Genomic DNA, 26,503 nt, shown 5'->3' with positions numbered 1-26,503 from the left:
CCCCTCCCCCAGAAGATCAACAAGAAATCCAGCGAAGACCATGCTCACTTATCAAGGAGAACAGCGGAATTCCAGAAAAGAAAGCAAAGCATGGAATTCATGGTTTTCTCCCCATGATTCTTTAGTCATGCAAAGTTAATTAATATTTTTAATTTAATTTTTATCTTATTCGAATTTTTTTAACTTTTACTCTTTCCTCTTTTAAGGTTTTTTAACTAGATTATCTTAACAATACCTTTCATTTAAAAAAATCTTCTGAACCTTCATTATTATAGTCATATCTTATCCTTCATTGTATCTAACTTTATTTTTTGTACACACATAGGTATTTTTCCTTCTAAAAAGTTTTGGGATACAACCTCTTCTAATGGAACAAAATATACCCTAAATCTAGCACAGGGCTTTGTTCTAGGCTCTAGCCTGAGCAAATTCTCTCCACGTTCTTTTTCCTTCTTTTCCCAAACAACTTATCTTATCAACTCCTTTTTTAGAATATTTTAAAAATTTTCAACTTTACAGTCCTATTCCATCCCTTCATCATGTTTACACTTATTTTTGTATTTTTGTATATATACAAAGTTTTTCTTTCTTTAAAAATTTGGGAGGTAGTTTCTTCGAAGAGACCAAAATACTCCCAAAATTAAGTGTGTGGCTCTGTTCTATTCACCAGTCTAATATTTATATTTCCTTTTTTCTCTTTATTTTAATTTTTTTTTTAATTTCTTTTTACCCTTTCTTTCCCTCGCAATTTGGGATCTCTTCTGCTTTGGTGCATGCACATTTTTCTGGGCTCTCTACCACACCTTTAGTGTTTTATTCTCTCCTTCAAATATTCTTATTAGGATAAAATGGCAAGGCAGAAAAACTCACCATAAAAAAAAGAACGAGAGGCAGTACCGAAGGCTAGGTGACCTAATTAATATGGACATTGGTAATATGTCAGATCTAGAGTTCAGAATGATGATTCTCAAGGTGCTAGCTAGGCTCAAAAAAGGCATGAAAGATAATAGAGAAACACTGTCTGGAGAAATAAAAGGCCTTTCTGGAGAAATAAAAGAACTAAAATCTAACCAAGCTGGAAACAAAAAAGCTATTAATGAGGTGCAACAAAAAATGGAGGCTCTTACTGCTAGAATAAATGAGGCAGAAGAGAGAATTAGTGATATAGAAGACCAAATGACAGAGAATAAAGAAGCAGAGCAAAAGAGAGACAAACAATTATTGGAACATGAGGGGAGAATTAAAAAGATAAGTGATAGCTTAAGATAAAGCAACATTAGAATAATTGGGATTCCAGAAGAAGAAGAGAGAGGGGAGCAGAAGGTATATTGGAGAGAAATATTGTACAGAATTTCCCCAATATGGCAAAGGAAACAAGCATCAAAATCCAGGAGGTGCAGAGAACCCCCCTCAAAATCAATAAGAATAGGTCCACACCCCGTCACCTAATAGTAAAATTTACAAGTCCTAGCGACAAAGAGAAAATCATGAAGGCACCCTGGGACAAAAAGTCTGTAACATACAATGGTAAAAATATTAGATTGGCAGCAGACTTATCCACAGAAACCTGGCAGGCCAGAAAAAACTGGCATGATATATTCAGAGCACTAAACAAGAAAAACATGCAGCCAAGAATACTATATCCAGCTAGGTTATCATTGAAAATAGAAGGAGAGATAAAAAGCTTCCAGGACAAAAGAAATGGAAAGAATTTGCAAACACCAAATCAGCTCTACAGAAAATATTGAAAGGGGTCCTCTAAGCAAAGAGAGAGCCTAAAAGTAGTAGATCAGAAACGAACAGAGACAATATTCAGTAACAGTCCCCTTAAGGCAATACAATGGCACTAAATTCATATCTCTCAATAGTTACCCTGAATGTAAATGGGCTAAATGCCCAATCAAAAGACACAGGGTATCAGAATGGATAAAAAAAAAAAAAAAAAAACCCACAACCCACAGAATGGAAGAAGATATTTGCAAATGACAGTACAGACAAAAGGTTGATATCTAGGATCTATAAAGAACTCCTCAACACACACAAAACAGACAATCATATCAAAAAATGGGCAAAAGATCAGACGAGATTGGGCGTGTTCAGGGTGGTATGGCAACGTGGACGGGACTGGAAGAGATTATGCTGAGTGAAATAAGTCAAGCAGAGAGAGTCAATTATCATATGGTTTCACTTATTTGTGGAGCATAACAAAAAGCATGGAGGACATGGGGAGTTAGAGAGAAGGGGGTTGGGGGAAATTGGAAGGGGAGGTGAATCATGAGAGACTATGGACTCTGAAAAACAATCTGAGGGGTTTGAAGTGGCAGGGGGGTGGGAGGTCGGGGTATCAGGTGGTGGGTATTATAGAGGGCATGGATTGCATGGAGCACTGGGTATGGTGAAAAAATAATGATACTGTTATGGTGAAAATAAATAAATGAAAAAAAAATTTTTAAAAATGGGCAGAAGATATGAACAGACACTTCTCCAATGAAGACGTACAAATGGCTATCAGACACATGAAAAAATGTTAATCATCACTAGCCCTCAGGGAGATTCAAATTAAAACCACATTGAGATATCACCTTACACCAGTTAGAATGGCCAAAATTAGCAAGACAGGAAACAACATGTGTTGGAGAGGATGTGGAAAAAGGGGAACCCTCTTACACTGTTGGTGGGAATGCAAGGTGGTGCAGCCTCTTTGGAGAACAGTGTGGAGATTCCTCAAGAAATTAAAAATAGAACTTCCCTATGACCCTGCCATTGCACTCCTGGGTATTTACCCCAAAGATACAGATGTAGTGAAAAGAAGGGCCATCTGGACCCCAATGTTTATAGCAGCAATGGCCACAGTTGCCGAACTGTGGAAAGAACAAAGACGCCCTTCAATGGACAAATGGATAAGGAAGATGTGGTCCATATACACTATGGAGTATTATGCCTCCATCAGAAAGGACGAATACCCAACTTTTGTAGCAACATGGATGGGACTGAAAGAGAAATAAGTCAAGCACAGAGAGTCAATTATCATATGGTTTCACTTATTTGTGGAGCATAGCAAATAGCATGGAGGACATGGGGAGTAGGAGAGGAGAATGGAGTTGGGGGAAATTGGAAGGGGGGTGAACCATGAGAGACTCTGGACTCTGAAAAACAATCTAAGGAGTCTGAAGTGGCAGGGGGGTGGGAGGTTGGGGTCCCAGGTGGTGGCTATTATAGAGGGCACAGATTGCATGGAGCACTGAGTGTGGTGCAAAAATAATGAATACTGTTATGCTGCAAATAAGTAAATAAATAAATTTTTTAGATGACAATAAAAATAATTTTTAAAAAAACATCAATATGCTGTCTACAAGAAATTCATTTTAGACCCAAGGACACCTCCAGATTTAAAGTGAGCAAGTGGAAAACAATCAAAAAAAGCTGGTGTGGCAATTCTTATATCAATTAGATTTTAAGCCCAAGACTACAGTAAGAGATGAGGAAGGACACTGTATCATACTCAAAGGGTCTGTCCAACAAGAAGATCTAATAATTTTAAATATCTATGCCACTAACATGGGAGCAGCCAACTATATAAACCAATTAATAACAAAATCAAAGAAACACATGGATAATAATATAATAATAGTAGGGGATTTTAACATGCCCCTCACTGAAATGGACAGATCATCCAAGCAAAAGATCAACAAGGAAATAAAGGCCTTAAATGACACACTGGACCAGATGGACATCACAGATATATTCAGAACATTCCATCCCAAAGCAACAGAATATACATTCTTCTCTACTGCACATGGAACATTCTCCAGAATAGATCCCATCCTGGATACCAAATCAGGTCTCAACTGGTACCGAAAGATTGGGATCATTCCCTGCCTATTTTCAGACCACAATTCTCTGAAACTAGAACTCAATCACAGGAGGAAAGTTGGAAAGAACCCTAATACATGGAGATTAAACAGCATCCTTCTAAAGAATTAATGGGTCAACCAGGAAATTAGAGAAGAATTGAAACAATTCATGGAAACAAATGATAATGAAAATACAATGGTTCAAAATCTGTGGGACACAGCAAAGGCAGTCCTGAGAGGAAAATATATAGTGAAACAAGCCTTTCTCAAGAAATAAGAAAGGTCTCAAATACACAGCCTAACCCTACAACTAAAGGAGCTGGAGAAATAACAAAGAAAGCCTAAACTCAGCAGGAGAAGAGAAGTCATAAAGATCAGAGTAGAAATCAATGAAGTAGAAACAAAACAACAACAACAACAACAACAACAAAGAACAGTATAGCACATGAATGAAACTAGGACCTGGTTCTTTAAAAGAATTAATAAGATTGATAAACCCCTGGCCAGACTTATCAAAAAGAAAAAAAAAGGACACAAATAAATAAAATCATGAATGAAAAAGAGATTACAACCAACACTGAAGAAATACAAACAATTATAAGAACATACTATGAACAACTATATGCAAGCAATTTGGACAATCTGGAAGAAATGGATGCATTCCTAGAGATATATAAACTACCACAACTGAACCAGGAAGAAATAGAAAACCTGAACAGACCCATAACCAGCAAGGACATTGAAGCAGTCATCAAAAATCTCCCAACAAACAAGAGCCCAGGGCCAGACGGCTTCCCAGGGGAATTCTACCAAACACTTAAATAAGAAGTAATATCTTTCCCCCTGAAACTGTTCCAACAAATAGAAATGGAAGGAAACTCATTTTATGAGGCCAGCATCACCTTGATCCCAAAACCAGAAAAGGATCCCATAAAAAAAGAGAACTATAGACCAATATCCTTGATGAACACAGATGCGAAATTCTCACCAGAATACTAGCCAATAGGATCCAACAGTACATTAAAAGGATTATTCACCACAACCAAGTGGGATTTATTCCATGGCTGCAAGCTTGGTTCAACATCTGCAAATCAATCAATGTGATACAATACATTAATATAAATGAAAGAACAAGAACCATATGATACTCTCAATAGATGCTGAAAAAGCATTTGACAAAGTACAGCATCCTTTCTTGATCAAAACTCTTCAGAGTGTAGGGACAGAGAATGCATACCTCAATATCATCAATGCCATCTATGAAAAACCCACAGTGAATATCATTCTCAAAGGAGAAAAACTGAAAGCTTTGCTGCTAAGGTCAGGAACACAGCAGGGATGTCCACTATCACCACTGCTATTCAACATAGTACTAGAAGTTCTAGCCTCAGCAATTAGACAACAAAAGGAAATTAAAGGCATCCAAATCAGCATAGAAGTCAAACTAACACTCTTTGCCGATGATGGGATACATTATGTGGAAAACCCAAAAGACCCCACTCCAAAACTGCTAGAACTTATACAGGAATTCAGTAAAGTGTCAGGATATAAAATCAATGCACAGAAATCAATCACATTTCTCTACACCAACAACAAGACAGAAGAAAGAGGAATTAAGGAGTCAATCCCATTTACAATTGCACCCAAAACCATAAGATACTTAGGAATAAACCTAACAAAAGAGGCAAATAATCTGTACTCAGAAAACTATAAAGTACTCATGAATGAAATTGAGGAAGACACCAAGAAATGGAAAAATGTTCCATGCTCATGGATTGGAAGAACAAATATTGTGAAAATGTCTATGCTACCTAAAGCAATCTACACATTTAATGCAATCCGTACCAAAATTCTATCTTTTTTTTTTCAAAGAAATGGAACAAATAATGCTAAAATTTACATGGAAGCAGAAAAGACCTTGAATAACCAGAGGAATGTTGAAAAAGAAATCCAAAGTTGGTGGCATCACAATTCCAGACTTCAAGCTCTATAACAAAGCTGTCAGTGTGGTACTGGCACAAAAACAGACACATAGATCAATGGAACAGAATAGAGAGCCCAGATATGGACTCTCAATTCTACGGTCAACTATTCTTCAACAAAGCAGGAAAGAATGTTCAATGGAAAAAAGATGGTCTCTTCAACAAATTGTGTTGGGAAAACTGGACAGCCACATGCAGAAAAATGAAAGTGGACCATTTCCTTACACCACACACAAAAATACACTCCAAATGGTTGAAGGACCTCAATGTGGGAAAGGAATCCATCAAAATCCTTGAGGAGAACACAGGCAGCAACCTCTTTGACCTCAGCTACAGCATATTCTTCCTAGGAACATTACCAAAGGCAAGGGAAGCAAGGGCAAAAATGAATTATTAGGACTTCATCAAGATCAAAAGCTTTTGCACAGCAAAGGAAACAGTTAACAAAACCAAAAGACAACTGACAGAATGGGAGAAGATATGTGCAAACGACATATCAGATAAAAGGCTATTATCTAAAATCTGTAAAGAATTTATCAAACTCAACACCCAAAGAACAAATAATCCAATCAAGAAATGGACAGAAGACATGAACAGACATTTCTGCAAAGAAGACATCCAGATGGCCAACAGACACATGAAAAAGTGCTCCACATCACTCGGCATCAGGGAAATACAAATCAAAACCACAATAAGATACCACCTCACACCAGTCAGAATGGCTAAAATTAACAAGTCAGGAAATGACAGATGCTGGCCGAGGATGGGGAGAAAGGGGAACCCTCCTACACTGTTGGTGGGAATGCAGACTTGTGCAACCACTCTGGAAAACAGCATGGAGGTTCCTCAAAAAGTTGAAAATAGAATTGCCCTATGACCCAGCAATTGCAGTACTGGGTATTTACCCTAAAGATACAAATGTAGTGATCTGAAGGGGCACATGCACCTGAATGTTTATAGCAGCAATGTCCACAATAGCCAACTATGGAATGAACCTAGATGTCCATCAACAGATGAAGGGATAAAGATGGGAGATATATATATATATATATATATATATATATATATATATATATATATAATGCAGCCATCAAAAGAAATGAAATCTTGCCATTTGCGATGATGTGGATGGAACTAGAGGATATTATGCTGAGTGAAATAAGTGAATCAGAGAAAAACAATTATCATATGATCTCCCTGATATGAGGAAGTTGAGAGGCAATGCGGAGGGTTTGGGGGTAGGAAAGGAATAAATAAAATAAGATGGGATCAGAAGGGAGACAAACCATAAGAGACTCTTTATCTCACAAAATGAACTGAGGGTTGCCAGGGGGAGGGGAGTAGGAAGAGGGTGGTTGGGTTATGGACATTGGGGAAGGTATGTGCTATGGTGAGTGCTGTGAAGTGTATAAACCTGGCAATTCACAGACCTATACCCCTGGGGCTAATAATACATTATATGTTAATAAAAAATAAAACAATTTTTAAAAAATTTTTTTACGTGAAAGAAAGATCTGTGCAATGAAGGGGAAGTGATTAAAAAAAATCAATCTAATGTCACAGAAATTTACTGAAAAATATCTAGAAGGAATTCAAGGGGATAAATATATATTGCTTTATACAGGTATTTTTGAAAACTTATATTTCAACCTTAAACATTACATTTATATGTTGAGTTATGGGAGGTGGGGTTATAACTGAAAGAACACAAATTGATTTGTAAAGTTTAATGAGTTAAACACAAATACATATATAGAGACAAAATTAGATAATTTTAAGTTAAAATTTTATGTTCACTTTTCCCAAAAAGGGAGCACACTTCTAATTTAGAATAGTAGTTAAATCTAGATTTCTAAATTCTGTCACTTTAAAAGTCAAGTTTAATTTGCTATCATATCTACTCAAACTCTTAACCACCATTGAGTTTACTAACTTTCCCCTTATTTGACATGATTATACTTTTATACATACTGTATGACTTCATGGTCATAAATCATTCTTTCAGGAATACTGGTGGCAGATATTATTATGACCATTTGATGGACATAGAAGTAGAGACAAGAGATTTAGTGCTTTGCAGCATTTATTAATTACTGAAAATACAGTTACACTTTAATTGCTCAATACCTTTTTCTTCTTTTGGCCTAGAATATCCTTGGTAGAGTGGTATAGTGCAGAGCCAATTATGTATTCTCATTCCAAATAATCCAATAAGTTCCTCTGTGCTTTTTGGCAAATATACAGAATCTGTTACACTTTCATGAAACAAGGGACTGGACTAGAAAACTATACAGTTCTGCTTCTAAACATAAAATTATTTCTTCTAGCCAAAAAATTACTGAATTCCTATTATGAAAAGGTACTATTCTTGGAGTTAAAGATACAATGATTCTCCAAAATTCATAATTTTCAAAAATCTCACAATCTAGCTGGGGGGAGGAGGAGGCATAAACAATAACTATAAAACATAAAAATGGAATGATATCTATTAAGGATATCACTAGAGAAGCCAATAGGGATCCTAATTAAACTAAAAGAGGGAGACAAGATATAGGAAATGCTTCCGGAGAAGGGAAGGCCTCATCTTGGACTGAAGTGAGAAGTGACAGGTGTCCAGTCAAGAAAGGATGCATTTGAGGCAGAAGGAAGAGCTCAAGATGAAAGGCCTAGAGATGCTGAAGCAACTGGTGGATGGAAGGATCATGAAAGAGAACAGAAGTCAGTCTTCTCTGGATAGAGACCAAGTGCTCAGGAAGAAGTGGTGGGGAATCAGGTGATGGAGACAGGACTAGGTCATTAAAGTCCTGATATGGCATACTAAAGGAGATTTATCTTGACCCCATAGGCCACAAGTCTTCAGCCGGAGGGTAAAGATTTTAGGTTTTACAGGACATACAGTCTCTGTTTCAGTTACTCAGCTATGCTATCGTAGCACTGAAAGCAATCACAGATAATACATAAACGAATAGACATGGCTGTACTCTGATAAAACTTCATTTACAAAAACAAGCAGTGGGCCATCAGTAGTAGTCCACCAAGCCAGTGTAAACAACAGCATACACTGAAGCAACTGCATCTATTCATAACTATTTTTAATCTTTTTCTGGAAACTGTATGAAGAATGGGTTGGAGTAGAGCTTGACTGAGGTCTGGACGACCAGTTAGACAACTGTGGTGATTGTCCGGGGATGAAAAGGAGAGTGCACACAGAGAAAATATTGAAAAGGTAGAATGAACAAAACTTTGGAACTAATTGGATGGTGAAGGCCATAGGCCTAGGAGTGGGGAAAAGAGGAAGCTGAGAAGGAGGGGGTAAGAATGACCTTCATGTTTTCAGCTTGGATGACGGTTGGATGGCAGTAGCTAAAATTTACATAAAGAATACTGGAAAAAGACAATGTTTTGAGGGAAAAAAAAGGATGAATTTAGTTTTATACATTCCGAGTTAAGAAATTTACATGATACCTGGAAAACAATGAGTTCATTATTCATAGAGCAATCTGAGCTGGTGGCAAACAGGTAGAGGACATCAACTGATGGATAACAGGTGAAATTATTAGAGCAAGTGAACTCTCTTGGATTTCTTGGACAAGATAATCCCTAAAAAACCAGTGAAGGCCCCTCTGTGGAGATAAAACATGCATACATACATATATAAAATGAAATTTTCATGAAATTTTCAAGATTTATGAACCCAAGTTGAGGCATTCCTGGTGAACCTAGGATCATGAAAAATGCCAGTATTTAAAAGGTGGATCAAAGTTTCTATGAATCAAATAGGGAAAAGATTTTTTTTTTTTTTTAAGCAGAAGAGGGTGGCAGAGGTCCAATTAGATCCCACTTAAAAATGACCACTGGAAACAACGTGTGTTGGAGAGGTTGTGGAGAAAGGGGAACCCCCTTACACTATTGGTAGGAATGGAAGTTGGTGCAGCCTCTTTGGATAACAGTGTGGAGATTCCTATAACCCTGCAATTGTACTACTGGGTATTTACTGCGAAGATACAGATGTAGCGAAGAGAAGGGCCATCTGTACCCCAATGTTCATAGCAGCAATGACCACAGTCACCAAACTGTGGAAAGAACCAAGATGCACTTCAACAGATGAATGGATAAGGAAGATGTGGTCCATATACACTATAGAGTATTATGCCTCCATCAGAAAGGATGAATACCCAGCTTTTGTATCAACGTGGACGGGACTGGAAGAGATTATGCTGAGTTAAATAAGTCAAACAGAGAGAATCAATTATCATATGGTTTCACTTATTTGTGGAGCATAAGAAATAACATGGAGGACATGGAGAGAAGAAGGGAGTTGAGGGAAATTGGAGGGGGAGATGAACCATGAGAGACTATGGACTCTGAAAAACAATATGAGGGTTTTGAAGGGGTGGGGGGTGGGAAGTTGCGTGAGCCTGATGGTGAGTATAGGAGAGGGCACGTGTTGCATGGAGCTCTGGGTGTGGTGCATAAACAATGAATTCTGGTACACTGAAAAGAAATTTTAAAAATTTTAAAAATTAAAAAAAAAATGACCACTGGGTTTGGCAACTGGAAATTGATTCCTACCCTTGAGTTAAAATTCTTGTAGACTGGCTGAGGTGGATAGCAGATGTAAGTGGACCCAAGAGTGACCAGGATATAAGAAAATAGAAACAGTGAGGGTTGTTTCTTCTTTTAAGAAGTCTGATCAAGAAGGAAAGAAATAGGTCATTTGTAGGGTATGCAGACATTGACACATTTTATCAACATCAAAATATCAGTGACTTTAAGAATTTATGTCTGTTTCAAAATAAGATAATATTCACAGCCCTGGGCTAGGACAAATTAAATAAATGCATTTAAGTTGAGATTACTCTTTCAAAATCATTGAAAATATAAAAGCTTGAGATAAAAACTAGATAGGCACCATCTAGAAATCTAGATTGCATGAGAATGGATCTTTAATTGGGGAGGAGTCAAGACGGCGGAGAAGTAGCAGGCTGAGACTTCTTCAGCTAGCCGGAGATCAGTTAGATAGCTTATCTAAAGATTGCAAACACCTGAAAATCCATCGGCAGATCGAAGAGAAGAAGAACAGTAATTCTGGAAACAGAAAAACAACCACTTTCTGAAAGGTGTTTTCTTTTTTTAAACTCTTTTCTTTTCTTTTTTCTTTTTTCTTTCTTTCTTCCTTTTTGAACCTCGTTTTATCCCCTTTCTCCCCCCTCACGATTTTGGATCTCTTCTAATTTGGTTAAAGCATATTTTCCCGGGGTTGTTGCCACCCTTTTAGTATTTTAATTGCCCCTTCATATACTCTTATCTGGACAAAATGACAAGACGGAAAAATTCAACACAAAAAAAAGAACAAGAAGCAGTACCGAAGGCTAGGGACCTAATCAATACAGACATTAGTAATATGTCAGATCTAGAGTTCAGAATGACAATTCTCAAGGTTCTAGCCAGGCTCGAAAAAGGCATGGAAGATATTAGAGAAACCCTCTCGAGAGATATAAAAGCCCTTTCTGGAGAAATAAAAGAACTAAAATCTAACCAAGTTGAAATCAAAAAAGCTATTAATGAGGTGCAATCAAAAATGGAGGCTCTCACTGCTAGGATAAATGAGGCAAAAGAAAGAATTAGTGATATAGAAGACCAAATGACGGAGAATAAAGAAGCTCAGCAAAAGAGGGACGAACAGCTACTGGACCACGAGGGGAGAATTCGAGAGATAAGTGACACCATAAGACGAAACAACATTAGAATAATTGGGATTCCAGAAGAAGAAGAAAGAGAGAGGGGAGCAGAAGGTATACTGGAGATAATTATTGGGGAGAATTTCCCCAATATGGCAAAGGGAACAAGCATCAAAATTCAGGAGGTTCAGAGAACGCCCCTCAAAATCAATAAGAATAGGCCCACACCCCGTCACCTAATAGTAAAATTTACAAGTCTCAGTGACAAAGAGAAAATCCTGAAAGCAGCCCGGGAAAAGAAGTCTGTAACATACAATGGTAAAAATATTAGATTGGCAGCTGACTTATCCACAGAGACCTGGCAGGCCAGAAAGAGCTGGCATGATATATTCAGAGCACTAAATGAGAAAAACATGCAGCCCAGAATACTATATCCAGCTAGGCTATCATTGAAAATAGAAGGAAAGATTAAAAGCTTCCAGGACAAACAAAAACTGAAAGAATTTGCAAACACCAAACCAGCTCTACAGGAAATATTGAAAGGGGTCCTCTAAGCAAAGAGAGAGCCTACAAGTGGTAGATCAGAAAGGAACAGAGACCATATAGGGTAACAGTCTCCTTACAGGCAATACAATGGCACTAAATTCATATCTCTCAATAGTTACCCTGAATGTTAGTGGGCTAAATGCCCCTGTCAAAAGACACAGGGTATCAGAATGGATAAAAAAACAAAACACATCTAAATGTTGCCTCCAAGAAACTCATTTTAAGCCCGAAGACACCTCCAGATTTAAAGTGAGGGGGTGGAAAAGAATTTACCATGCTAATGGACATCAGAAGAAAGCAGGAGTGGCAATCCTTATATCAGATCAATTAGATTTTAAGCCAAAGACTATAATAAGACATGAGGAAGGACACTATATCATACTCAAAGGGTCTGTCCAACAAGAAGATTTAACAATTTTAAATATCTATGCCCCCGACGTGGGAGCAGCCTACTATATAAACCAATTAATAACAAAATCAAAGAAACACATCAACAATAATACAATAATAGTAGGGGACTTTAACACTCCCCTCACTGAAATGGACAGATCACCCAAGCAAAAGATCAGCAAGGAAATAAAGGCCTTAAACGACACACTGGACCAGATGGACATCACAGATATATTCAGAACATTTCATCCCAAAGCAACAGAATACACATTCTTCTCTAGTGCACATGGAACATTCTCCAGAATAGATCACATCCTCGGTCCTAAATCAGGACTCAACCGGTATCAAAAGATTGGGATCATTCCCTGCATATTTTCAGACCACAATGATCTAAAGCTAGAACTCAACCACAAAAGGAAGTTTGAAAAGAACCCAAATACATGGAGACTAAACAGCATCCTTCTAAAGAATGAATGGGTCAACCAGGAAATTAAAGAAGAATTGAAAAAATTCATGGAAACAAATGATAATGAAAATACAAAGGTTCAAAATCTGTGGGACACAACAAAGGCAGTCATGAGAGGAAAATATATAGCGGTACAAGCCTTTCTCAAGAAACAAGAAAGGTCTCAGGTACACAACCTAACCCTACACCTAAAGGTGTTGGAGAAAGAACAAGAAAGAAACCCTAAGCCCAGCAGGAGAAGAGAAATCATAAAGATCAGAGCAGAAATCAATGAAATAAAAACCAAAAAAACAATAGAACAAATCAACGAAACTAGGAGCTGGTTCTTTGAAAGAATTAATAAAATTGATAAACAACCTGGCCCAACTTATCAAAAAGAAAAGAGAAAGGACCCAAATAAATAAAATCATGAATGAAAGAGGGGAGATCACAACTAACACCCAAAGAAATAAAAACTATTATAAGAACATACTATGAGCAACTCTACGCCAATAAATTTGACAATCTGGAAGAAATGGATGCATTCCTAGAAACATATAAACTACCACAACTGAACCAGGAAGAAATAGAAAGCCTGAACAGACCCATAACCAGTAAGGAGATTGAAACAGTCATTAAAAATCTCCAAACAAACAAAAGCCCAGGGCCAGACGGCTTCCTGGGGGAATTCTACCAAACATTTAAAGAAGAACTAATTCCTATTCTCCTAAAACTGTTCCAAAAAATAGAAATGGAAGGAAAACTTCCAAACTCATTTTATGAGGCCAGCATCACCTTGATCCCAAAACCAGACAAGGATCCCACCAAAAAAGAGAGCTATAGACCAATATCCTTGATGAACACAGATGCGAAAATACTCAACAAAATACTAGCCAATAGGATTCAACAGTACATTAAAAAGATTATTCACCACGACCAAGTGGGATTTATTCCAGGGCTGCAAGTTTGGTTCAACATCCACAAATCAGTCAATGTGATACAACACATCAATAAAAGAAAGAACAAGAACCATATGATACTCTCAATAGATGCTGAAAAGGTATCTGACAAAGTACAGCATCCCTTCCTGATCAAAACTCTTCAAGGTGTAGGGATAGAGGGCACATACCTCAATATCATCAAAGCCACCTATGAAAAACCCACCGCAAATAGCATTCTCAATGGAGAAAAACTGAAAGCTTTTCCGCTAAGGTCAGGAACACGGCAGGGATGCCCATTATCACCACTGCTATTCAACATAGTACTAGAGGTCCTAGCCTCAGCAATCAGACAACAAAAGGAAATTAAAGGCATCCAAATCGGCAAAGAAGAAGTCAAACTATCACTCTTTGCAGATGATATGATACTATATGTGGAAAACCCAAAAGACTCCACTCCAAAACTGCTAGAACTTATACAGGAATTCAGTAAAGTGTCAGGATATAAAATCAATGCACAGAAATCAGTTGAATTTCTCTACACCAACAGCAAGACAGAAGAAAGAGAAATTAAGGAGTCAATCCCATTTACAATTACACCCCAAACCATAAGATACCTAGGAATAAACCTAACCAAAGAGACACAGAATCTATACTCAGACAACTATAAAGTACTCATGAAAGAAATTGAAGAAGACACAAAGAAATGGAAAAATGTTCCATGCTCATGGATTGGAAGAACAAATATTGTGAAATTGTCTATGCTACCTAAAGCAATCTACACATTTAATGCAATTCCTATCAAAGTACCATCCATCTTTTTCAAAGAAATGGAACAAATAATGCTAAAATTTATATGGAACCAGAAAAGACCTCGAATAGCCAAAGGGATATTGAAAAAGAAAGCCAACGTTGGTGGCATCACAATCCCGGACCTCAAGCTCTATTACAAAGCTGTCATCATCAAGACAGCATGGTACTGGCACAAAAACAGACACATAGATCAATGCAACAGAATAGAGAGCCCAGAAATAGACCCTCAACTCTATGGTCAACTAATCTTCGACAAAGCAGGAAAGAATGTCCAATGGAAAAAAGACAGCCTCTTCAATAAATGGTGCTGGGAAAATTGGACAGTCACATGCAGAAAAATGAAATTGGACCATTTCCTTACACCACACAGAAAAATAGACTCAAAATGGATGAAGGACCTCAATGTGCGAAAGGAATCCATCAAAATCCTTGAGGAGAACACAGGCAGCAACCTCTTCGACCTCAGCCGCAGCAACATCTTCCTAGGAACAATGCAAAAGGCAAGGGAAGCAAGGGCAAAAATGAACTATTGGGATCTCATCAAGATCAAAAGCTTTTGCACAGCAAAGGAAACAGTTAACAAAATCAAAAGACAACTGACAGAATGGGAGAAGATATTTGCAAATGACATGTCAGATAAAGGACTAGTGTCCAGAATCTATAAAGAACTTAGCAAACTCAACACCCAAAGAACAAATAATCCAATCTAGAAATGGGCAGAGGACATGAACAGACATTTCTGCGAAGAAGACATCATGGCCAACAGACACATGAAAAAGTGCTCCATATCACTCGGCATCAGGGAAATACAAATCAAAACCACAATGAGATATCACCTCACACCAGTCAGAATCGCTAATATCAACAAGTCAGGAAATGACAGATGCTGGCGAGGATGCGGAGAAAGGGGAACCCTCCTACAGTGTTGGTGGGAATGCAAGCTTGTGCAACCTCTCTGGAAAACAGCATGGAGGTTCCTCAAAATGTTGAAAATAGAACTGCCCTATGACCCAGCAATTGCACTATTGGGTATTTACCCTAAAGATACAAACGTAGTGATCCAAAGGGGCACGTGTACTCGAATGTTTATAGCAGCAATGTCCACAATAGCCAAACTATGGAAAGAACCTAGATGTCCATCAACAGATGAATGGATCAAGAAGATGTGGTATATATACACAATGGAATAGTATGCAGCCATCAAAAGAAATGAAATCTTGCCATTTGCGACAACATGGATGGAACTAGAGCGTATCATGCTTAGCGAAATAAGTCAAGCGGAGAAAGACAACTATCATATGATCTCCCTGATATGAGGAAGTGGTGATGCAACATGGGGGCTTAAGTGGGTAGGAGAAGAATAAATGAAACAAGATGGGATTGGGAGGGAGACAAACCATAAGTGGCTCTTAATCTCACAAAACAAACTGAGGGTTGCTGGGGGGAGGGGGTTTGGGAGAAGGGGGTGGTATTATGGACATTGGGGAGGGTATGTGCTTTGGTGAGTGCTGTGAAGTGTGTAAGCCTGGTGATTCACAGTTCTGTACCCTTGGGGATAAAAATATATGTTTATTAAAAAAAAAAAAAGACTTCACAAAAAGAAAAAATGAATGGATCTTTGATTTTTTTAATCAAATGTACAAAGTATTTCTCTTAGCTTCTTTTTTTTTAAATTTATTTTTTATTTATTTTTAGCATAACAGTATTCATTATTTTTGCACCACACCCAGTGTTCCATGCTTCCTTATTTTTAAGATGTTCCCAATCAGATCCTCTCAACGGAAGTTTAAAAATTTTAAATCCTCAGCTGATAGAGAAAAGGCAGAAAGATGTATAATGGTTAATTATGAAAACATGGAAAGATAGAAGTCAAAAAAAGACTGAATTTTAATGCCGAGGATCAGTTTACTTTTAAATCTTTTACTGATCTTCTAGTCAATGTAGCCACTGACATCCCTTCAGGGTCCCTTGTCCTCATTTTCTTGGCATCATTCATTGTCCATAGAGTACTGTACAACCCAGTGAGGTGGATATTATGGCCATTTTCAAATGAGGAAGGACATGCTTAGAGAAGTAAAAGACCTTGTCCACCTTCTCCTGGTGACTAAATGGCAGAGGCAAAAATGCAGGCCTTGTCTGTCTGGCTCACAGTCTCATTCTTCTGCCTTGACTCCTCCCTCTTCTTTATTCTGGACTGCCAAAATTATGTGGAACTGGCAGAACAATCTCAAGAAGGAAATATTTTTTCTAAACTCATTAATCCTTAGGGGTACAGCATTACAACCCCCAAAATGGTATCTTCTTACTACCCTTGTACACTTACCCTTCATCCTGATGTACCAAATGCCTTCTCCGTACCATTCATTCCAGAGTATGGCCCCTACACAGCTCACCAAGGACATGGCCAGGAGCAGCAAGAACAACACCAGGATTTGCACATTGGTCACCTTCTCAACATTTGATCTCTTGAGAGGCAATTTGATAGAATTCTGCATAATGGCACATGCACACACATCAAAAAGAATGAAAAACAATCAAAGGAATTATAATGCATGAGTACTTTGATGGCAAAAAGAGGTAAAAAAAAAAATCCCAACAGTTGAAAAGTAGAACACTTTTTTTTGTCAAATAACTAAGAAGACTAAAAGTGTGCCATATTTTTGAATGACATGGCTTTCCGCTTTGGTCCTTAAAGCTTTTTTACTAATTTAACAAAGAACATATTCACACAGATGATGACCCCAGAGTTCTAGGGTTTTAAAAGAAATCAAATATGGTAAATCAGTCTAGGTGATCTGTACAGATCTCCCCTCACAACAACAGAAAAGATCAAAAGACCATAGTAATTTATTGGCTTTCCTATTTATAGTTCTTGAATTATTTCTGGTTTATTTAAAAACCACTGAAAGATAACCTTTCATCTGAGTCTATTGGGAAAATATTCAAGATTTTACCAATATAATAACTGCTCTGACATGCATATTGGAAACCAAAGCTCTGGGTTAGGGATACAGTGACAGTTTCAAATAATTTTCTATTAGCATTTCAGATTTGCCGGTAAATTTCTTAAAATTGTCTGCAGAGGTCTACTGAAATATTAGCAAATATGTGTATATTAAATTTTTTAATATATAACATACATAATTGACATATATATCTGTGTGTATATAGATAGAGAGATAGATATATTTAACTTTTCAATCACACTTTGCCAGATTAAGTTTACCATTTCTACATTTTCTTAATGTAGAAACATCCTCAAAGTCTACAAGTTATGAAAATATGATTACTATCAATTAGTCAACTTTTTTACAAAGCACAGGAACAAGATTTTCTTTAAATCCTAGGTTTAACTGTATTAAGCTTATTATTAGAGAACATCCGTGTGTGTGTGCACATAATTTATATATATATGTATATATATATATATATATATATACATATATCTATGCTCATATACACTTATAATATCTCCAAAACAATCATGTCATTCCTTCTCTTTTGCTGACCTGTGTAAGTTATTTCTTCAAATGTTGTACAATATAGAACAGTTTTCAACTAAGGGTATTGTACTTAAAATCTTTCAGTAAGGACATATTGACATTTACTAGTTTTTTCTTTCCTAAAGTCATGGAAAAGCCCTCTTTGAGATTTCTGTTATTCCAAAACAACAAAATCAACATGTATAATAAACTTCTGCAATGATTTACATTCACAGAACATAGAGAAGGACATACTTTCTCATGAGCTGCACCACAGACAAGCCACACTGTGAAGATAATGGAGTGGGCTTCTTACATGAACAGTAGACATTTAAATCTGAGATGCAGTGTTGTATTACCAGGTGTACAATTAAGACAGCATGATCATTTGATACTGTTTGAGGGTCGCCATTTTACAAATGAACTGTGGATCATGATTCTGTGTGTTCTATGTTTCCCTTGGTTCCCTGCCTAAACACAAACTTCTAGTTGGAGATAGAGTATGTTCACATCACTGTCTTAGTCTGGGGCTCCTAGTATACAGAGTATAAGGAAATCTTACCCATTAATGCATTGTTGCAGGGTACAATGCCAGGGCAGGAGGAAAGTGAGGAAGAAGAAAAGTGAGGCAAGAAATTGGGAAACAAACAGAGTGGAGTGTCACCAGTCATAGCTTTGCAAGAAAATGTACCCAGGTCTCAGTGATATAGCTTCCAACTTTCCTCAGACTCATCTGTCACCATTCCATGCCTTCTCTCTCTGCCATTTATACAACAGTCATCCTGAGTTGCAGTGCCCACATGGCCCTTGGACACATGCCAATTCTTGGCCTGGTTCTGTCCTACATGCCTCCCTTCTTTCTGAACTTGCTTTACATGCTACTTCCCCACAGCAGCCTCAACATCATGCTGGATGGAGCTCTTATGTAGACATGGAATGTCCTACACTCACCGCTCCTGAGGGACCTCTTGTTATTATGTTACCTCGACTGTCTTCCTTCACACACTGCAAGAAACTCAAGGACAAGCAATAGGTATACTAGATCCCAAGGTCTTAGCATAGCATCTGGCATTACATTGGTACTAAAGAGATATTTATAGAAGGAATAGTCAAAGCCAAATGTTGCATTTTAGCAGATAGTATAATGGGTAGACCTACTGTCAAGTTCTCATGAATAATAAACATGCAAGAAGTTCCTACTCCCAAACAAAGATGGCAATTGACTTTCAGGCATATGATTTTGTGATTCAACACTTCCTCACAACACCTGGTGCTCATCACAACAAGTACCCTCCTTAATCTCCATCACCTAGTAAACCCATTCCCCACCCATCTCCCTCCAGCTGGAATTTAAATAAAAACTTCCAAAAAACATGCTGCCTTTTGTTTCAACAATTTCAATGTTAGAGATTTATCTTCTGTAAAAATAAAAATAAAATAAAATAAATAAGCAACTATCCATGTTCACTGCAGCAATATTTATAATAGTTTCTCTCCCCTAGACTCTCTAAGGTAACTATATCATTTCCACATGTTAAAGATTTATTTTTTTATCTGAGACAGAGAGAGAGAGAGCACACAGGTAGGAGGAGGGGCAGAGGGAGAGGGAGAGAGAAGTTTAAGCAAACTCTGCTCTAAGCATGGAGCACCATGCAGGGCTCAATCCCTCCTTGAGATCAGAACCTGAGCTGAAATCAAGAGTCCAAGCCTCAACCGACTGAGCCACCCTGGTGCCTCTCCCTATGTTAATACAGAATGTAATTTTAAGTTTTAAATATCAATTCACATAATAGTCTGTACAGATTGGTACCATTTTTGCCAACATTAAATGTTTTCTGTACATTTATGTGTCTGTATACATATTATTAGATATTTGCTCATTATAGAATTAAAAAAAGAAAAAAAATGATTGAGAGGAATGGTACATAAGAGAAGGAATTCACACAGAACTTTTAATGTCATTTTGGCCAAAATAATCTTACTATAAATTGGAGCCATATAGACTAAAATGAAATATGGACCTCCCACAAGGGGAGATGGAGAGAAGGGAGTTGAGGGAAATTGGAAGGGGAGGTGAACCATGAGAGACTATGGACTCTGAAAAACGATCTGAGGATTTTGAAGGGACGGTGAGGGGGAGGTTGGGGGAACCAGGTGGTGGGTATTAGAGGGCACAGATTGCATGGAGCACCGGGTGTGGTGCAAAAACAATGAATACTGTTGCGCTGAAAAGAAATTTTAAAAAAAAAGAAAGAAAAAGAAATATGGACCTCCCTTCGATGTTCAGGTTAATAAACAGAAATAATCTTCCTTAAAATAAAAAAGATTTTATGTATTTACTTGAGAGAGCTTGAGCAGGAGGAGGAACAGAGGAGAAGCTAACTCCCTGTTGAGCAGGGAGCCTGTTGTGGGACTTGATCCCAGGACCCTGGGACCATGACCTGAGCCAAAGGCAGACACTTAACCAACTGAGCTACTGAGGTGCTCCCAGAAATAATCTTCCTAAATTCAAGAGATAAATACTAATCTAGAGGCAATACTACTTCACAAGTTATTTTACCTGCATGAATTTGGTTTCAAATCCAGTGTAAACAACTATGCCAAGGATCCACTGAGTATTTTTAAGTTGTGTACCTCTTAGCAAGACCTGATCTGGTCCAATTGGAACAGGGCTAAAAATAAAGAAGAGCAGTTATAAGTAAGCCAAAAAAGATTTTCCTTTTCTTTTCACAATATAAAGCAAGTGTAAGTTTTCACCTTACGTATATTTCTTTCTGTCAAGTTCAACTTTAGGGGTAAAGAGCAATAAAAACATTTGTGTCTTCATAGGAAATACCTCTTTCTAAAAGAGCATGAAAAACCAATGTTTTAGCATCCATTTCTCAGTAACTCAGAAGTATGTCGACTAAACTTTTAGAGAGAAAATATCTCTTGTATGTAGGGTGACTATAAAACTTATTGTCAGGAAGATTAGGTGGAGGAATAAGTACCTGGGTGCTGACTTGGTAATCTGCAGAAAAGATTACACGTGGGCATTCAGAGCACACAAAGGAAACTCAGTCGGCCATATTTACCTGTCCTCCTCCCCTCCAGCACAGCCAACTTACTATATCAAAGATGTTTCTGTAAAAGTCTTAAATGGAAGCTAAGTGGGGTAGAAATTAGGAAAAAAATCCTTCATTATCAAACAGAAACCTTAGTGGCTCTTCTTCTTGGATGAATTTCAAAACCTTTTTCTTTCCACTAATTCACCCCAAGGGATGTGCTAAGTGCTTGTCCTCGAAGGGAACTTGGACCAACAACTTCTCTAGTCTTTACATTTGCAAATATACCAATTAAGAAAATGCCATACACTTTCCTCCCTTACTTAAGAATTCCTTTTTTTTTTAAACAATATATTGACACCTCAGGTATTTCAACATCAAGTAAAAAACGAAAAAGTATAAAGGTTTAAAATGTTATCAACCAAGAGAACAAAAACTGCCACACTTTATTTTCCATTTTAAAAAAATGTTTGAGATGTGAAAGATGATACCTTTTATCATTTAGATACAACGTTCCAACAAAGGTGTTGAAATGACGATTAGGTCCTTCACATTCTATTTTTCCAGATAGGCTTGACAATTGTTTTTCTGTTTGCATTTCAGAAGTTTCTGACAAAGCCTGTAAGATAAAGTCAAAGTTAAAAAATAATGAAAATTTAATCTTAATAGCAAAGTTCAATGTCTCTAGTGGTTCTTAAGAGCAAATTAAGAAAATCAGAGTCTAAAACTGTACTGCATATATCAGATAATAAACAATGTACATAAAACTTAAACATAAACTTTGTTAGAAAACTTTTCCACCCCAGCATTTTTCAAATAATTTTAATAAGGTTGAAAGAAATAGGAATGTTACATTCTCATCATCTCTATAGAAAAACAACATTTTTGAAAGCTTAGTCAATTTAACCAAACATCATATCATGTTTGATACATCTATGACTAATGATGTTGAACTCTGGACCATGCTTAGAGTAGCAAGGATCTAACAATACTGATTCCATGTATCACCTGATATGCTTGCATCAGATTCATCTGGAAGTCTTTAAAATACAGATTGCTGAGAGTTGCCCCCAAGATTTTTTAATTCAGTAGGTCTGGGGTGGGTCACTAGAATTTGCATTACCAAAAGAATGCTGACAGTGCTGGTCCAGGGATCAAGCTTGGAGAAACACTGATCTAGAGAACATCTCATTGCAATAAGATTATCTCAACTTTCCAGAGAGAAAACGTGGATCATCTTCAGGAGAACAAGAACCAAATTGTCATGGGTCTTTTAAACAGCAATACAAGATATAGGAAGACAGTGAATTTTTATTTTTAATTATCTAAATAAAAGACCTGTAAACTTAGAATGTTATATCTTCCCAAATACAAATATGAAAGTTTAATGCAAATATTTTCAAGCATGCAATGTCTTGGAAATTTTGAGACTCAAAAACCTACACTGAAACAGTTTGAGATGCACTTCTGTTAATCAAAAGATGCTTTACAGAAGTACAAGAGCAAGTTATCAACAGGGTCAATGTCTTCTAGATATTTATAATACATATAACTCATAAAGAATTAGTATGAAAAATATGTAAAGAAATCCTATAAACCAACAAAAACATAAATATCCCAATAGAAAAATGAACAAACAGAGGAATCAAGATGGCGGAGAAGTGGCAGGCTGAGGCTACATCAGGTAGTAGGAGATCAGCTAGATAGCTTATCTAAACACTGGAAACACCTACAAATCCAATGGGAGATAGAAGAGAAAAAGAACAGCAATTCTAGAAACAGAAAATCAACCACTTTTTGAATGGTAGGACTGGCATAGAAGTGAATCCAAAGTGACAGGAAGATAGACTGTGGAGGGGAAGGGCTGGCTCCTGACAAGTAGCAGAGCAAGGAGCAAAAAATCAGGACTTTTAAAAGTCTATTCCACTGAGGGACATCGCTCCAGAGGCTAAACCGGGGTGAAGCCCACATGGGGTCAGCTTGGCCCCAGGACGCGCAGGGTCACAAAAGGATCAGGGGTGTCTGAGTGTCACAGAGCTTGCAGGTATTAGAATGGGGAAGCTGGATACAGAGACAGAGCTGAAGAGTGAGCTCTCAGCTCAGGGTTACCTTGAACCAGTCACAGCCTAGGTGAGCTCAGAGACGGCTAGAGGCCAGGGAGACGGGAGTTATTGGGTGCTGTCCTCTGGGGGCACACTGAGGAGTGGGAACCCGAGCTCTCGGCTCCTCTGGATTAGAGACTGGGAGGCCAACATTTTCATTCCCATCCTCCAGAATTCTACGGAAAAAATTCAGGGAACAAAAGTTCCCGAAACCGAACCTGAGCGGATAACTCAGCCTGGCCCCTGGTAAGGACGATGCAATTCCGCCTCAGGCAAAGACACTTGAGAATCACTACAACAGACCCCTCCCCCAGAAGATCAATAAGAAATCCAGCCAGGACCAAGTTCACCTACCAAGGAGTACAGTTTCAATACCAAGGAGAGCGGCAGAATTCCAGAGAGGAGAAAGCAAAGCACTGAATTCATGGCTTTCTCCCTATGATTCATTAGTCTTGCAGTTAATTTAATTTGGTTTTTTTTTTTCAATTTTTTTCTTCTGCTGCTAAATTTCTTTTAACTTTTACCCCTTTATTTTTTAATGTTTTTTAACGAGTTTATCTAATATATATATATTTTTTCTGCTTTATATTTTTTCTTTATTCATTTTCTTTTTATAATTGTTTCTTTTTTTTTCCTGAACTTCTTTTTATCCCCTTTCCCCCCCTCCCCCACGATTTGGGGTCTCTTCTGATTTGGTTAAAGCATATTTTCCTGGGGTTTTTGCCACCCTTTTAGTATTTTACTTGCTCCTTCATATACTCTTATCTGGACAAAATGAAGAGAGGCAGTACCGATGGCTGGGGATCTAATCAATACAGACATTAGTCATATGTCAGATCTAGAGTTCAGAATGACAATTCTCAAGGTTTTAGCCAGGCTTGAAAAAGGCATGGAAGATATTAGAGAAACCCTCTCGGGAGACATAAAAGCCTTTTGTGGAGAAATAAAAGAACTAAAATCTAACCAAGTTGAAATCAAAAAAGCTATTAATGAGGTGCAATCAAAAATGGAGGCTCTCACGGCTAGGATAAATGAGGTAGAAGAAAGAATTAGCAATACAGAAGACCAAATGACAGAGAATAAAGAAGCTGAGCAAAAGAGGGACAAACAGCTACTGGACCACGAGGGGAGAATTTGAGAGATAAGTGACACCATAAGACAAAACAACATTAGAATAATTGGAATTCCAGGAAAAAAAAAAGAAAGAAAGAGGGGAGAAGAAGGTGTATTGGAGAGAACTATTGGAGAGAATTTCCTTAATATGGCAAAAGGAACAAGCATCAAAATCCAGGAGGTGCAGAGAACCCCCCTCAAAATCAACAAGAATAGGTCCACACCCCGTCACCTAATAGTAAAATTTACAAGTCTTAGTGACAAAGAGAAAATCCTGAAAGCAGCCCGGGAAAAGAAGTCTGTAACATACAATGATAAAAAATATTAGAATGGCAGCAGACTTATCCACAGAGACCTGGAAGGCCAGAAAGAACTGGCATGATATATTCAGAGCACTAAACGAGAAAAACATGCAGCCAAGAATACTATATCCAGCTAGGCTATCATTGAAAATAGGAGAGATAAAAAGCTTCCAGGACAAACAACAACTGAAAGAATTTGCAAACACCAAACCAGCTCTACAGGAAATCTTGAAAGGGGTCCTCTAAGCAAAGAGAAGCCTAAAATTAGTAGATCAGAAAGGAACAGAGGCAATATACAGTAACAGTCCCCTTACAGGCAATACAATGGCACTAAATTCATATCTCTCAATAGTTACCCTGAATGTTCATGAGCTAAATGCCCCAATCAAAAGACACAGGGTATCAGAATGGATAAAAAAACAAAACCCATCTATATGTTGCCTACAAGAAACTCATTTCAGCCCTGAAGACACCTCCAGATTTAAAGTGAGGGGTGGAAAACAATTTACCATCCTAATGGACATCAGAAGAAAGCAGGGATGGCAATCCTTAGAGCAATTAGATTTTAAGCCAAAGACTATAATAAGAGGTGAAGAAGGACATTCTATCATACTCAAAGGATCTGTCCAACAAGAAGATCTAACAATTTTAAATATCTATGCCCCTAACGTGGGAGCAGCCAACTATATAAACCAATTAATAACGAAATCAAAGAAACACATCAACAATAATACAATAATAGTAGGGGACTTTAACACTCCCCTCACTGAAATGGACAGATCATCCAAGCAAAAGATCAGCAAGGAAATAAAGGCCTTAAACGACACACTGGACCAGATGGACATCACAGATATATTCAGAACATTTCATCCCAAAGCAACAGAATACACATTCTTCTCTAGTGCACATGGAACATTCTCCAGAATAGATCACATCCTCGGTCCTAAATCAGGACTCAACCGGTATCAAAAGATTGGGATCATTCCCTGCATATTTTCAGACAACAATGCTCTAAAGCTAGAACTCAACCACAAAAGGAAGTTTGAAAAGAACCCAAATACATGGAGACTAAACAGCATCCTTCTGAAGAATGAGTGGTCAACCAGGAAATTAAAGAAGAATTGAAAAAATTCATGGAAACAAATGATAATGAAAACACAACGGATCAAAATCTGTGGGACACAGCAAAGGCAGTCATGAAAGGAAAATATATAGCAAAACAAGCCTTTCTCAAGAAACAAGAAAGGTCTCAGGTACACAACCTAGCCCTACACCTAAAGGAGCTAGAGAAAGAACAAGAAAGAAATCCTAAACCCAGCAGGAGAAGAGAAATCATAAAGATCAGAGCAGAAATCAATGAAATAGAAACCAAAAAAACAATAGAACAAATCAACAAAACTAGGAGCTGGTTCTTTGAAAGAATTAATAAGATTGATAAACCCCTGGCCAAACTTATCCAAAAGAAAAGAGAAAGGACCCAAATAAATAAAATCATGAATGACAGAGGAAAGATCACAACTAACACCAAAGAAATACAAACAATTATAAGAACATACTTTGAGCAACTCTACGCCAACAAATTTGACAATCTGGAAGAAACGGATGCATTCCTAGAGAAATATAAATTACCTCAACTGAACCAGGAAGAAATAGAAAGACTGAACAGACCCATAACCAGTAAGGAGATTGAAGCAGTCATCAAAAATCTCCCAACAAACAAAAGCTCAGGGCCAGATGGCTTCCCAGGGGAATTCTACCAAACATTTGAAGAAAAACTAATTCCTATTCTCCTGAAACTGTTCCAACAAATA

The 26,503-nt window shown here is 37.5% G+C and overlaps 1 protein-coding gene across 5 annotated transcripts in view; it reads right to left on the bottom strand.

Annotated features, from left to right (window-relative positions):
* The window catches only part of LOC101678481 (phospholipid-transporting ATPase IB-like), a 231,800-nt gene that overhangs the window by 148,712 nt on the left and 56,585 nt on the right, over positions 1-26,503 (bottom strand). For 4 of the 5 annotated variants that reach the window (XM_045069635.1, XM_045069633.1, XM_045069634.1 and 1 more), the window contains 3 exons: positions 21,667-21,794; positions 20,692-20,803; positions 16,973-17,138 (listed from right to left, as the gene is read on the bottom strand). In XM_045069635.1, coding sequence (XP_044925570.1) covers positions 16,973-17,138; positions 20,692-20,803; positions 21,667-21,794 — 406 coding nt within the window. The remainder of the gene's footprint in view (positions 1-16,972; positions 17,139-20,691; positions 20,804-21,666; positions 21,795-26,503) is intronic. The other variant, XM_045069637.1, reaches the window with a different exon arrangement.

This window comes from Mustela putorius, unplaced genomic scaffold (genome assembly GCF_011764305.1).
Source record: "Mustela putorius furo isolate JIRA1106 unplaced genomic scaffold, ASM1176430v1.1 tig00003942_pilon_pilon_pilon, whole genome shotgun sequence".
Lineage (NCBI taxonomy): Eukaryota > Metazoa > Chordata > Mammalia > Carnivora > Mustelidae > Mustela > Mustela putorius.
This window is presented reverse-complemented; position numbering and strand designations above follow the sequence as displayed.